Source organism: Aptenodytes patagonicus, chromosome 14 (assembly GCF_965638725.1).
Source record: "Aptenodytes patagonicus chromosome 14, bAptPat1.pri.cur, whole genome shotgun sequence".
In the NCBI taxonomy this organism is placed as follows: domain Eukaryota; kingdom Metazoa; phylum Chordata; class Aves; order Sphenisciformes; family Spheniscidae; genus Aptenodytes; species Aptenodytes patagonicus.
This window is the reverse complement of record NC_134962.1, coordinates 1,271,407-1,285,164: the sequence shown is the minus strand read 5'-3', so window position 1 is coordinate 1,285,164 and position 13,758 is coordinate 1,271,407. Positions and strand designations below refer to the sequence as shown.

Sequence of the window (13,758 nt, the reverse complement as noted above, 5' to 3'; positions counted from 1 at the left end):
ACGGCTCCACTCTGTCTGGGCCACCGCTGGGCCACCTTCCCCTCACCATGGGGTCCCTCCGGCTCGGGGGGGGGCTGCGGAAACACGAACGCACCAGCTCTGGCAGGAAACCTCCATCCACGGAGCTGCGCCCAGCCGGGGCAGGGACCGGAGCCGGAGTCAGCCTGCCCCGCTGCTGGCAGCCGTGGGGTTTGGGGTGATCCTCCCCCCCCCACCCATGGCCCCTCGGGGCAGCGATGCAGGTGCCTGCTGGCGGGGAGAGCCCCTGGCCGCCCTCCCCTCGTGCCAGGCTCCTGCCAGGGATTGCAGCGGGGTGGGATGGGCTGAGCTGGGGGTGCACAGGGGGCACCCCTGGGTGCAAATGCCAGGCAGTGGGATGGCGGTTTCACGGGTGGGGAGTGCTGGTGCCTGGGGCCGGGGGGGGGACACCGAGGCTGCTCGTCCCCAGAGCTCCGCAGAGCCTCCCCACCGTGGCCGGGGGTGCAGCTGGTGGGATGGGTGCTGGGTCCTGCAGTCCCCGGTGCAGCACCTCATGCCCCAACTGTGCAGGGCCGGGGATGCCCGGCTGCGGTGGGGGTACCGGCAGTGAGAACCGGGGTCCTGCAGGGTAGCGGCGGTGGCGCCCGGCCGGCGGCCTCGAGCGGGGAGAGGAAACAGCCGAGAGCAGCCCCAGCCCCGGCCGGCCGGCGAGGAGGGGCAGGAAGCTGGAATAAATCCCAGGAAGGGCCGCCTGGCTCCAGCTGGTCTGGGCTGCAGCGGATGGAGCTGGGGACGGGAAGGGAGAAGGCAGGAGGGGAACGCGCAGGGGCTTTCTCAGGCTTCGTCCCTGCTCCAGCTGTGCGGCTGGCCCCGGCTCAGCACCATCCTGCGGGCATGGGCTCTGCACAGCCCCAAGGCGGGGAGGCGTGCGTGTCCCCAGGGCCGATCCGCAGATGGCATGGGGTGAGGGGACCTGGATGGAGCCCAGCCCGCAGCCAGGGCAGGAGCAGCCTGGGTTTGGGGGTCCCGTTCACTGGGGGGGCCCCCAGCCTGACCCGTCGTGTCCATGCTGCCTTCCCTCCTCCTGCTCGCAGCCCTGCAGAGCCCTGCGCACCCGAGCATGGGGCTGGGTGCTGCCAGCCGGGACTGGGTGCTGCCAGGGCTGGGGTGCTGGCCAGCCCCTATCCCCATCGGCACCGCAGCACAGGCAGCCCCCGGCGGCCCCTCGCCGGCCCGGCACGGCCATGCCCTGTGTGGTCCCGGCAGGGCGGGGGGCGGCCGGAGGCTTTGATGTGCTCGGCTGCCGGGCAACCCCTGCTCCGTGCAAAGCAGCCACCCCCCCGGACGGGCTGAGCCCAGCCAGCGCCATATGGCCGAGGCCGCTGTTACCGCGCTGCGCGCCCCGTTCCCAGAATTGACATGGAAATTAAGCTATCCGTCTTGCCGGACAACACTGTCCGCGCTGGCCGGCATGCCACGCCGGGACCCCGCGCCCAGCTGTGGCCAGGGCGGTGTCCTGGGGCCACGCTGGCAGCCCAGACCCCAGCACCCCATCCCCGGCCCCAGCACCCCAACACGCAGAGGGCCAGGGCGAGGGCATCCCGCAGCCGGGGGTGTCCCAGGGACCGGGGCCGCCGGCAGCTGGGGCTGGCCACGCCACATGTGCCACGACACCCGCCACGGCAGCGAAGCCCGTCCCGGTCCCCACGCCACCCGGGGTGGCCGGTGGTTGGGGCCGTGGGCAGGGCACCCACCGGGGTGCGGGGGCCGGCTTGTCCTGGCCGTGGCGCATTGTTGGCGGCGCAGCTGGCGGCGCCCGGCTGGCCGGCGGCACTGAAAGGCATTCCTGCGCACAATGTCCCCGGCCTCCCTGCCGCGGCCCGGCCGCCGCCGCCAGATGGGGGCTAATTAGCAGCTTTGAGAGCCGCGGTGGGAACCGGGCAGCACCAGGCCCTCCGCCAAGCCCTGAATGGAGGGGGCGACCCCAGCGCCATGCCCACCCTGGGAACCACCGCTGCACCGGGATGGGGGACACAGGGAGGAGGGACAGAGGGAGGGACAGAGGGCTGGAGGGACAGAGGGACAGAGGGATGCAGCTCCCCCCAGCCAGGCTGGCAGGGTTAAAGTCCATCCACGCTGTCCAGGATTGCTGCCCCCCCAGAGGAGGAAGGGGAGGGGAGGCCTTCATCTCCCCACACGCCTGGGGAGGCTGCAGCCGCTCCGAGCACAGCCAGGCATGGGAGGGTCTGTCCCCCAGCCCACCCCCACAAAGGGCAGGGCACCGTCGCCCTCTGCACCCATGCCGGGGCCGGCCCGCATGACGCTCTCTCTGGCCAGGAAGGGCACAAGGTGTCCGGGCTGTCCCCGTGCCCGTGTCACCATGAAGTGCCATCACAGCAGTGCCACCGCAGCGGTGCAGCCCACCCTGGCAGCCCTGTCCCCTGGCGAGCGGGGGGCAGCTGAGCACGGCGCGAGGTTGGGGTGCGCTGGAGCCGCGCTGCCGGGGTGCCCCAGCCCCGCGCTGGCTTTGTTCCCGGCAGAGCCCAGAGCGGCCTCCTGCTGCCGCCAACAATGCGGCGGCGCAGCCGGGCCCCACGGCGCGGCCTCGCGGGGTACGCGGGGGGTGGCGGGGGCTGCTCTGGCACCCGGGCACACGCATTGGTGTGCAAGGCGGGGTGTATGCGTGCGTGAGAGTGCATAGATGTACGTGCACGTATGTGTACCTGTATGTGCATCCATCCATACGTGCCTCTGCGTGTGCGCATGTGTCTGCGTGTGCGCGTGTACTTATGGACGTGTTTGTGCATGTGTGTGCATCCACAGGTCTGTGTATCCGCGTGAATCTTCCTGTGCGTGCGTGTTTGTCTATGTCCATACATCTGTGTGTGCGTGCACGTACCTGCGCACGCCTCCGTGTGCGCACACATGCACTCACATCCACGCGCCTGTGTGTCAGTGTCTGTACGCGCACACCCACCCACCCACCCGTGAGCACGTGTAGGGACTCCAAAGGCCGCAGCTCTGCCTGCTCACCCTCCCTGCTCGCTGCTGCACCGTTTCGTGCTGTTCGGGGGGGTCCGCGCTGCCCTGCGAAGCTGCGGGTCCGACGGGTCGGGGTCCTGCTCGGCCCCCCCCCGGGCTCCCGGCCCCGCAGCTGGCAGGGCGCTGGCTGCGCCTCCCTGCAGGTGCGGGGGTAACGAGCAGTAACGCTAATTACCGCCCAGATCGGAAGCCCTTCGGGGCTGGGACCGGCTTTTGGCTGCGGCTCGGGACGCTGCCTCGCACGGAGGCTGCAGCCGCACCGGCGGGACCTCCTCCCGTCCCCCCCGCCCCCCGCGGCGGGACCGCGCTCGCAGCCCGCGGCCCCGCGGTGCCCCACGCGAGCTGCACCCAGCGCCCCCGTCCCCGCGGTGGACCCAAGCCCGGAGACCTCCCGCCCCGGCAGCCACCGCCTCCGCGGAGGTTTCAGCCCCGGGACTGGGGTGCGAGCGGGGCGACCCGGGGGGGGGGGGGGGACACGACACCGAACCGGGGGCGGGGGGCGCGGGGTACGGGCTGCCCCCGGTGGGGATGCCCGTACCCCCGTGTCCCCGTGGGGGTCCCGGTGCCCCCGTGGGGCTGCAGGTGCCCCCCTCCCCCCCCGCTCCGCCCCGCCCCCGTCGCCACGGGCACCGCCCGCGAGGCGCCGCGCTGACAGCGCGCGGGGTTTTATGAATGGGTGACGTCACGGCCCTGGCGTCTAACGGTCTGAGCCGCCGGGGAGGCGGCGGGGGCGGCGGGGGGCCCAGGGAGCGCAGGGGGGCTGGGCGGCTGGAGAGGCACCGGGAGGCCTGGGGGGGGGCAAGGGGCGAGCGGGGCTGCGGGGAGCGCCGGGGGTGGAGGGGAAGCGGGGGCTGCGGGGAGCCCGACACCGGGACCCCGCGGGGCAATCACCCACGTTAATGGCGGGGAAAGTGTCGGGGCGGGCGGTGCCCGCCGGCGCTCCGCATCCCGGTAGCCCCCCGGACCCCCGGTGACCCCCCGCGCCGCAGCCCAAGCCCCCCCGCCGCCCTCTCCCCGCCACCGCCCCTTTAAGGCGCTGCCCTTCGGGGGGGGGCGCATGAATGGGGTGGGCGGGGCCGTCCCCGCCCCCGCGGCGCCGCCATTGGCCGCGGCTCTCCCCGCGGCCCCGCCCCCTCGTCGGCGGCGCTCTATAATTGGCGCGGCGGGGCGCTTGTTCGGCTGTCCGCCCGCAGGGTCCCGCCGCCGCCCGTCGCGTCCCGCCGCCCCTCGCCATGAAGGTCGCCGCCGCCGCCCCCTCGCCACTGCCCGCGGGCGCCGGCGGCGCGCTGAAGGCGGTGCGGCCCGGGGAGGCCGCTCGCTGCGGGCCGGGCCCGGGGGCGTCCCCGGGGGCGGCGGAGCAGGCGGCCGCCGCCGCGCTGCTGTACGACATGAAGGGCTGCTACTCGCGGCTGCGGGCGCTGGTGCCGACGCTGCCGCGGCACCGGCGGGTCTCCAAGGTGGAGCTGCTGCAGCACGTCATCGACTACATCTGGGACCTGCAGCTGGCGCTGCAGCGCGGGCCCCCCCGCCCCGCCGCCGCTGGGGACCCCCCCGAGGTGAGTGCGGACCCTCCGGGCCCGGCGGTCACCGGCCCGGTCCCGCTCTCCCGCCGGGCTGCGCCGGCCCAGCCGGGTTCCCCGACCTCCCCCCCCCCCCCGGCTCTCCACCACGTTGTCCTCTCCCCCGGGGGTGCTCCTTCCTCCTGCCCCCTTCCATTCCCGTCCTCCCCGGGACCCCCCCGACCAGCACTGACCGGCCGCTTCGCCCCCGTTTCCCGCAGGCTCCGTGCATGCCCGCCGCCGACCGGATCCTGTGCCGCTGAGACCGCTCCGGACCCGCCGCGGACATCCCCGGGACCCCGGCCCCGAAAGCCGCGGCTCGCCTGCATCCCGGGACCCCCGGCGGCGCGGCTGGGGCCGGCAGCCGCGGCCCCCTCCTCTGGTGGGGCTGCCCCGGGGGGTCCCCCCTGCAGCCTGCGCAGGGGGTGCTGCCCGGCGGCCGCGGGACGTATCCTTCTCAGATTGCTGAGAGCATTCCCCGTATTGTATATTACAATGATGCTGGAGAATATTGTTCTACAATAGCTGGAGTTTTGTTATTAAACAAGCCCTGATGACCAGGCACGCCTCTGCTTCCTGCCCGCCTCCCCCCCCGGGGGCTTCGGGGGGGGTCTGGGCCCCGGGGACATGCCCCCAGGGAGCATGAAACTGGGGGGAGTCTTATCTGGACCAGTACGGGCTGGGTGGGTGTGCTGTGGGGTACCGGGGCCGGGCCCCTGTGGTGGTGCTGGGGAGGGGGGGGGTCTCCCACGGGCTGGGGTGGGCCCAGGTGTGCTGGGGTCTGCAGGTGGCCTGTCCCTGTCCCAGCACTGCCTGCACAGAGCCTCTCCCAGGGCCCAGTGGCTCCCGCGGGGTCCGTGTCCTGCTCCCTCCTCTCACTCCCTGGGCTTGGGCATGGGGTGTCGGGGGCAGGCACACAAGGAAAGATGGTTTGCACCCCGTTTTCTGCGGTGGGAAGAGAGCAGCGCTGGGACGTGTCTCCTCTGGGAAGGTGTCTTGATGGGACGATGACACGGAGGGGACAGTGCTGGGAGCCAGGTGTGGGGCTCTGTGCCCAGCTGGGGAGCGTGGGGTCCCGGTTTCCCTGGGCAGCAGTGAGTTGGCAGCGTGGGCCTGCCCTCGCCCCGGTTCCCAGCAGGGCTGACTGCACCCTGCAGCGTTCCTGTGACTCCCACAGTCGCCGCTGTGTCAGGGCTGAGGCCGGGGTGCCGGGCTGTGGGAGAGTGGTGCTGCAGGGGACGGTCCCGTCGTGCTGCCCCAAGGGAGGGCGGGTGTGAGCCCCGGGGTGCTGCTCGCTGAGGTGCTGCCCCTGCAGTTCTGGCTCGCCCCGGTGCAACCGTCACCGGCGGGGCTGGACGAGCTTTTCAGGAGAAGGAAATTGCACGGGGGTTGTGCAACCCCACATGCTGGGGATGCCCTGGGCAGCGGCGCTGACCTTGAGCTGCCCCATGACTCACGAACGCCTTGGGGGGGACACTGCCTCCCGCAGCAGATGCATATGGACCTTCCTATGGGCCTGGTGGGGGTAAATGGGTGCCTGGGGGGCTCCTGCTGCCCCAGCCGCCCCTGGGGCAGGAGGCCAGCTTGGGGCTGCCCTGGCAGGGCCCTTCCTGCCCCCCAGGGTCCTGCAGCCGGGGGTCACTGGGGCTGGAAGGGGTTGGCCAGCCCTGGCTGCAGGTGTGTGCATGTGTGCGCCTCTGCATGAGCGTTCCTGTGTGTTTGCACGGCCACAGCTCCACGTGCCCGTGTGTGTCTGTGTGTGCACAGCCACAGTTCCCCAGCCCGGCAGATCACCCGGCAGGGGGGCGAGCAGGGGCAGGTGACTTGGGGAACCAGGACACTGCCTGGCCCGGCCAACCTTGGCCTGGCTGTGACACAGCAGCAGGGGACACGCTGGGGGGGGGGTGCGGGCTCCAGGTCCCTGTGGATGAATCCGTCCATCAACCCTGATGTCCCCTCTGTCATCGGATGGGTCCCCTCCATCACTTCCCCGGGTTCCCTGTATCAACCCTCCAGTGTCCCCTCCATCATCCCCACCGGTGTCCCCCCCATCACTCCCTGGGACCCCTCCATCGCCGCGGCAGCCCCTGGCCCGGCCGGCTCCTGCTGGGTCCCGCAGCGTGGCGCTGGGTCCCTCTCCCGGTGCCCGCTCGCACTGCACGGCCCGGCCCGGGCTGCCCTCCCGGAGGAGCCCGGAGGGTCCCGGGGCTGGGAGAGCCGGGGCCTCGGGGCTCTGCTCGGGCCGGGGGCGGTGCGGGGGGGTGCTGGGGCACTTCCCCATGCCACGGCACAGCGGCTGCACCCCTGCCGTGCTCCCCGCTGCTGTCCTTGCCCGTTCGCTGTAGGCAGACATGGAAGCTCCAGCTGGAGCCGTGGGGAGAGGGGCTCCGTGCGTGCTGATGTGTGTCCCCACGTCTCTGCCCCGACCCCCTGCCCAAGCCCTGTGTGCCCCACGGCCGAGCCCTCGCGATGCAGCCCCGGCCATCATCCTCCTCTCAGGGAACGGGGATGCGGCATGGCACTGCCACAGGGCTGCCACGACTGGGGGCCTGGCACCACCGGGACAGCCAGAGAGCAGGGGAAGGGGCTGCGCAGAGCCGGCCCAGGCTTGGAGCGGGTCTGGCAGGGCTGAGCAGCCTGCCATGTGCCGGGGTGCCGGATGCAGCCACAACAGGATGTGCTGGAGAGCCCCAGGGAGGGCCCAGCCCTGCGGGCACCTGCGCCCCAACCAGTCCCTCACTGTTTTCACGGGACCTGATTCATCCCGGAAGGGATTAGGGACCAGGGAACCGGGTGACGTTCTGGTCCGACCAGCCCGGCTGCCCCGGGATGGACATCGGCGTCAGAGCCAGTCCCTGCTGCTTGCTGCCACATAGGGCCCCGGGGACATGGCACAGCTGGGACCCACGACAGGACCCGCAGCCCCCATGGCGTGGGGCACCGTGACCACCTGCCACGGTGAGGTTTGGTGCAGGGCGGGGCCACCCAGGGATAGAGGGGCTGTGGTGGGTGCGGGGTGGGGGCCAGGGGCAGCACTGGCCTTTGGGATGCTGCCGGGGGCCGTGGCCGTTGCTGCAGCCATGGTTGGTGGCACTGGAGGTCCTGGGCAAGCGGGCAGCTGCTCTTGAGGAGTCCATAAGGTGCATTACACAGGGCTGTGGTCCCTCCAGTGAGGTTGGCCGTGGGCCCTACATCCCCCCCCCATAGTGCTGGGATGGGGCCCTGGCCCCCCTGGAGGGATCCCTGGGTCCCCAGGCTGGATCCAGGCAGGCAGCTGGACCCCTGGCAGCCATAGCCCATGGCACTGTCCAGCCGGAGGGGCTCACCCCGGCTGGGGGATGGTCCTGCGGCGGCGGCTTTGGGAGCGTGGACGGCTCCTCCTCTGCAGCCGGGGCTTTTTGAAGGGGATTGCACAGTTCTGCTCTCACTCTGACTGTCCCGACCTTCCCGTCACACTGCGGCCCTGGGAGCTGCTGTCGCGCCCTGGCCACCCTGACCCCCACTGAGGTTCAGGTGCCCCCACACAAGGTCCCCAGAGCCCTTCCCAAAGCGGGAAGAGCCGCTGCTCCCTGGTGCAAGCGGGCTGAGCCCCATCCCCCCTGGTGTAGCCTGGGGACCAACTCGCCACGTCCCCCCACTCCACCGTTGCCCTGGGCTGGGCATAGCCGAAGCTCCTTGGGACCCTGGCCCAGCCGGGTCCCTGCATGTCCCCACATGCCGGCCACGTGCCCCGCCATGGGGAGCCCTGGCCAGTGCCCCCGGCTCCTGCGCACCCCCAGGGTAGGGGGCTGGCAGCAGCGCGGTGTGGGATCCTACCTTCCTCCACTCCCACGATGGGCGCGAGTGGGGAACAATGGGGGAACTGGCTTCCCTGCTGAGTCACGCGTTGGGCAAGGCCGGGCTTTTGGCGGCCAGAGCGCTGCGGTGGCCCCTGCATGTGCGCAGGAGGCTGATGTCACCTCGGGCTCTCTGTTCCCGATATAAGTCCTGGCCGGGCTGGTGCGCAGGGATGGGGTCTCCGCAGCGGCCGGGCATCCCACAGCCATGTCCTCTGCTCCAGCCTCCAGGTCCCGGCACCATCCCCAAGGCACACGAGGGCCGGCGTGGCTCTGTCTCTTGCTCCTGCTGACTGCCTGCGTGCCCGCGGCCGGCACCAACCCCGGCATCAAGGCCCGGCTGACCCGGAAGGCATTGGAATTCGGTGAGTCTTGCGTCCCTGATCACCCGTGGGGGAACTGGGCAGGGGGTGGAGGGGAACCATGCCCAGACTGCCTGGGATGGGGGATGGAGGGGTGTCCTGGACCCGGCTGCTCGCCCCACCAGCACCCCAGCCCCTTCTCTGGCACCCTCCCCCAAATCTGTGCTCTGCCCCAGGCCGGCAGTTTGGGCTGGAGCTGCTCCAGTCGCTGCTGCAGAAGGAACACGAGCTAAACCTGACGGGCTCCTACTACAGCCCGCTCCTGGGGACATTCACCTACGCTGTGCCCTGGTAAGAGCCGCCCACAGGGTCCCCGTCCCTGTCCCCATTCCCATCCCGGCCGTGCCCCAGGCGCAGCTGCGAGCCCAGGCTGCCCGTGTCGTGCAGGATCCACATCCACGAGCTGCAGATAAACGACTCTGCCGTGGACTTCGCCGAGGACGTGGGGGTGAGGCTGACGGTGCAGCGCGCCCGCATCCGGCTCAGCGCCGAGTGGGGAGCCCAGCTGGGTGCCATGTGAGTCCTCACCCGCACGGGGCACAGGGATGGGGACCCAGGTGGCTCAGGGTGGCTCGGGGCCACTGCCGTCCCCATGCTCACCTGCTCTGTCCCCAGCCAGGACAAGGGCTCCATCGAGCTCCGCATGCATGACCTGGCCATGGCGGCGGTGCTGGGGGTGAGCGTGGATGGCACTGGCCGCCCCATGGTGTGGAGCGCTGGCTGCGACGCCCGTGGCACTGACCTGCACATGGAGTTTCACCGCGGACACAGGTGACGCCGGGACCCCTGTTCCCCTCCTGTCCCCGGCACATGGGGACTCCCCAGTGCCCCCAGCCTGGGTGTTGAGCTGGGGGAGGCTGGGGCACCCCGGGGTGATCTGAGGACCCTGCTCTGCCCCGCAGCTGGCTCTACAACCTGCTGGCACCGCTGCTCCAGAGACCTCTGCGGCAGGAGCTGAACAAGCAGGTGGGTGCTCGGCCCCCACGCCGTGGGGAGCTGGTGTCCCTGTCCCCCCAAGTGAGCAGCTTGGGGACCCCTGCTGACGCCCTGCTCTGCTTCCAGCTCTGCCTTGAGCTCCGCAGGGGCATCCACAGGCTGGAGGCTGCCCTGAAGCACGTGAAAGGTGGGTGAGGGGACCCTGGGGACCGGGGCTGGGGCAAGAGGGGACCGGGCAGGGTGGCCTAGGTGACGCTGTGTGTGGGGCTGGTGCCCGGTGGGGTCTGCGGGACTGGGGGCTGCAGGAAGGGGCGGGTGGTTCGGCTCCCCGCAACTGGCCCCGTGTCCCTGCAGTGTCCACCCAGCTGGACCCCTTCGCCGCCATCGACCACTCCCTGCTGGGACGGCCGGCCATCATGGCAGAGCACGGGGACGTCGCCCTCAAGGTAACATCATCCGGGGTGTCCCTGGGCTGGGTCTGGGAACGTGGCATGGGGGGAGCTGGGCTGAGCCTTGCGCCTGTCCGTCTGTCTGTCTGCACAGGGGGAGTTCTTCAGGGTGGGCAAGTGTCAGCAGAGACCCTCCTCGGCGCTGCCCGTGGCGCTGCCCGTGGAGTTGCCTGCAGCTCTGCCCACTGCGCTGCCCGCAGCGCACGAGCCCATGCTGCTGCTGGCCATCACAGAGTTTGTTGCCAACTCGGCCGCCTTCGCATACTTCACAGCCGGGGCCCTGCGCAGGAACATCTCCAGCAACATGGTAGGGACGGCTCCGGCCGTGGCTGCAGGGCAGGGCTGCCCCCCCGGTGTCCTGCCGGGGCGTCCCCGTGCCCGCCCGTGCCTTGTGGCACCAGCGTCCCGACCCCTCTGCTGCCTTCCAGCTCCCGCGGCGGTTCCCGCTCCAGCTGAGGACCAAGAGCATGGGGGTCTTCTCCCCACAGGTGGGCGCAGGGCAGGGAGTGGTCCCCAGCACTGGGCAGGGGGGGGTGGGACAGGGGGAGAATGGGACACAGGTGGGATAGAACATGGGATGGGACAGGATGCAGGTGGAATGGGACACGGGATGGGATGCAGGAGGGATAGGATGCAGGTGGGATGGGACACAGGTAGGACGGGATGCAGGAGGGACAAGACATGAAATGGGATGCAGGAGGGGTGGGACACAGGAGGGATGGGACAGGGGATGGGACACAGGCGGGTTGGGACACTGGATGGCATGCAGGCAGGATGGGGCACAGGAGGGATGGGGCGCAGGGGAGATGGGACGCGGGATGGGATGCAGGCGGGATGGGATGCAGGCAGGATGGGCAGGATGGGATGCAGGATGGGACGCAGTCGGGAGGGGACACAGGCAGGACAGGATGTGCACGGGTGGACCGTGGGCAGGACAGGACGCATTCACCACCCGAGCCCCGGGCAGGGCGGTGATGGGGCACACGGGCCCCGGGCAGTGGTGGGGGCCGGCTGGGAGCCTGGGCTGGTGCCAGCGGTGCCAGTGTAGCTCCGTGCCAGCCCAGCCCTCGTCCCCCCCAGCTGCAGGAGCGCTACCCAGACCAGCCCATGGAGCTGCACCTCTCGGCCCGCCGGCAGCCCCTGCTCTCCTGCCACCCCGACGCCCTGCACGGGGCCCTCTTCAGCTCCGCCGAGGCCTTCGTGGTGCTGCCCAATGCCACCCGCGTCCCCGCTTTTCTGCTGAACATCGTGAGTGGCTGGTGCTGCCATGGCAGAGGGTCCGCTGCCTGCACTTCAGGCTGGGGCCATGTTGGGCGATGCTGGGGTGATGTTGGGTGATGCTGGGCCATGCTGGGCGATGCAGGGTTGCGGGCACTGCCCTGGTCTTTCTGACATCTCTTCTTTCTGCAGGACGCCAACGTGACGGGGAAGCCGACCATCACCGGGAACAGGCTCGGGGGCACCGTGAGCCTGAGAGGGTGAGTCCCCAGCCCTGTGCTGGGTCCGGCCTTCCCATGGATGTCCCCAGGGAGCTCCCCCCCCATTCTCCACCTCTGGCCTTTTGCCTCCCTGGTTCCCATATTGCTTGCTCAGACTCCATCCTGCCCCCAGCTCTTGGCCATGACTGCTGCCCTGGCACTCGTACCCCGGCTAGGTCCTCAGCTGGACCTGCTCTGCCAGGCTCCCAGCCCTGCCGTGGGGCTCAGCCCGTCCCTGCCCCAGGAGGGGACGGTTCCCATCCCTGTGCCTGGCTCTCACCCTGCTCTCACCCTCCAGGCTCAGCGTGGCGCAGGTGACGTCGCATGTGGGCCCAGTGGAGGTGAGACGGGGCAGCCAAGGGGAGCCTCGGGCTCTGCACCAGCCTGGGAGCAGGGTCTGGGGGTCTGGGGGGTGGGGTTTGGGGGTGCTGTGGCTCCTGTGCAAGGCCAGTGCTGCTGAGCGCTTGCACAGGCAGCGGGTGCAGCCCTGGCAGGGGAGCTGAGCCCTGCCTGCGCCGCAGCCCCCTCTGCCTGCCCCATGCCGGACTCATGGGGCTGCCTGTCCCACAGGTGAAGAGGCTGGAGACCCTGCTGAAGTTCGGGCTGTGGCTTTTTGGGGTGCCCTGGGCAAACAGTGAGTGCTGTCCCCATCCTGTACCCGTGTCCCCCCCCCCCCAGCTGCCCTGGGGCTGCCCCCCCCTCACGGCTCTGCTCTCCCCACAGGGCGGCTCCGGGCCGGTGTCCCCCTGCCCGCCCTGCACGGCCTCAGTCTGCTCAACCCCCGGCTCTCGCTGCAGGAGGTGGGTGCTGCCACTGTCCCCTCGCCCTGGTGCCCCTCACGCCCCCCGTGCCCCCCCATGTCCCCCCTCTCACCCCGACTCACTGCAGGGCTTCGTGCTCATCAACACGGACCTGCAGTACAAGTCCTGAGACCAGCCGCTGCGTGGGAACCTGCTGGCCCCCGCCGCGAGCCATGTCCCCGTCACCGTCACAGCCCCGCTGGCAGCCGGGGGGGGGAACCGATGCCATTGCGGTCCCGTGGCTGGCAGAGCCACCCGCCTGTGGGACCCACCGACCCCCCCCCACCTGCCGGGGGCTCCTCGGCAGGGATTAAAGCTGGGAGTGTGGCTCAACCTGCTGTGGCGCGTGTGGTGTCTCGGGGAGCCCCTGCAGCCGGGTCCCCCAGGCAGGGTCCCATTCCCGGCTCCGTGCTGGGGCATCTCCGTGTCCCTGGCTGCGTGGAGCTCTGGCCGTGCCGGGGTGAGGGGGTCCCGTCCCCCGTGTCGGGGCTCCTGCAGCACTGCCAGGCGCAGAGGGGAAGGGTGGGGGCGTTGGGGGGGGGGTGAGGAGGGGGGCCGGGGCTGCGTGGGGGGCTCAGAGGGGCTGGGGACAGGGCTGGTGGCTCTCGGGGACTGGGGGGGGGGAGGGGGGGGTCACCCACAGCCCTCGCGGGTGTGCTGGCCGTGCGGGTGCTCTCTGTCCCCAGCAGCGGCCGCTGCGGCTGCAGCTCCACGGCAGCTCCCCCCGTCGCCCACGGGATGGTGCTCGTGTCCGCGGCCTCCCACCGCCTCCCACCGGCCCACGGCCGCTGCCGCTCCCGCCAGGCCCCGCTCTGCCCCGGCCGCTGCCCCCCCACGCTCCGGCCGGCCCCTGTGCACCCCGAAGGGGATTGGGGGGGTGGGGGGTGTCGTCGGGAAGGCTGAGCCTCAAGCAGAGAGCGTCCTGCCGGGAGCGGGGGGGGGGGGGGGGGGGGGGAACGGGGACGACGACGACGACGACGACACACGGCTCGGTGCCCCCCACGCTTGGAGCATCCCGAACGAGCCCCAGTGTTTGTGGGACCGGGCCCACCCGCGTGGGGTTCAAACCATGCCGAGATGAGCCCCCCCCCCCCCGGGAAGATGGTGCTGGGAGGAGGTTTCCTCTTACCCATCTCAGCAATGGCAAAGCCGAGGGACAAGGGGCAGCCTTGGGAACGTGGCGGGGGGGGGGGGGGAGGAGGGCGGGGGGCTGTCGGACACAGCAAGGCACCCACTGGGACGCAGGGCTGTGAGCCCCCCTGCCCTCCTCAACCCCCGCCCAACATGGCTGTGGGTGCTCCCTCTGCCTGGCTCCAT

General features: G+C 71.3%; 2 protein-coding genes across 3 annotated transcripts; both read left to right on the top strand.

Annotated features, from left to right (window-relative positions):
• The first annotated feature begins 4,215 nt into the window (after positions 1-4,215).
• Positions 4,216-5,140, top strand: ID1 (inhibitor of DNA binding 1). The gene is made up of 2 exons (XM_076351869.1): positions 4,216-4,577; positions 4,802-5,140. The coding sequence occupies exons 1-2, from the start codon at positions 4,254-4,256 to the stop codon at positions 4,841-4,843; spliced, it is 366 nt and encodes a 121-aa protein (XP_076207984.1). The 5' UTR covers positions 4,216-4,253; the 3' UTR covers positions 4,844-5,140.
• Positions 5,141-7,483: 2,343 nt separating this feature from the next.
• Positions 7,484-12,623, top strand: LOC143166990 (bactericidal permeability-increasing protein-like). Of its 2 annotated transcripts, none has more exons than XM_076351929.1 (16): positions 7,484-7,538; positions 8,641-8,781; positions 8,955-9,069; positions 9,166-9,294; positions 9,394-9,549; positions 9,681-9,744; positions 9,841-9,901; positions 10,069-10,160; positions 10,258-10,470; positions 10,592-10,651; positions 11,250-11,411; positions 11,574-11,641; positions 11,940-11,982; positions 12,212-12,275; positions 12,365-12,441; positions 12,530-12,623. In XM_076351929.1, the coding sequence occupies exons 1-16, from the start codon at positions 7,508-7,510 to the stop codon at positions 12,569-12,571; spliced, it is 1,518 nt and encodes a 505-aa protein (XP_076208044.1). In that variant the 5' UTR covers positions 7,484-7,507; the 3' UTR covers positions 12,572-12,623. The 2 variants fall into 2 exon arrangements, with proteins under 2 accessions (XP_076208044.1, XP_076208043.1); XM_076351928.1 differs by having other exon boundaries at positions 11,244-11,411.
• Positions 12,624-13,758: the final 1,135 nt, after the last annotated feature.

What these genes read in the sequence shown, in the direction of transcription:
- ID1 (XM_076351869.1), top strand. Translation starts at nt 4,254, where the DNA reads ATGAAGGTCGCCGCCGCCGCCCCCTCGCCACTGCCCGCGGGCGCCGGC. An exon ending in CCGCTGGGGACCCCCCCGAG is followed by an intron (nt 4,578 to 4,801) that starts GTGAGTGCGGAC and finishes CGTTTCCCGCAG; the next exon opens with GCTCCGTGCATGCCCGCCGC.
- LOC143166990 (XM_076351928.1), top strand. Translation starts at nt 7,508, where the DNA reads ATGGCGTGGGGCACCGTGACCACCTGCCACG. An exon ending in GGCAGGAGCTGAACAAGCAG is followed by an intron (nt 9,745 to 9,840) that starts GTGGGTGCTCGG and finishes CTCTGCTTCCAG; the next exon opens with CTCTGCCTTGAGCTCCGCAG. An exon ending in TGGGGTGCCCTGGGCAAACA is followed by an intron (nt 12,276 to 12,364) that starts GTGAGTGCTGTC and finishes CTCTCCCCACAG; the next exon opens with GGCGGCTCCGGGCCGGTGTC.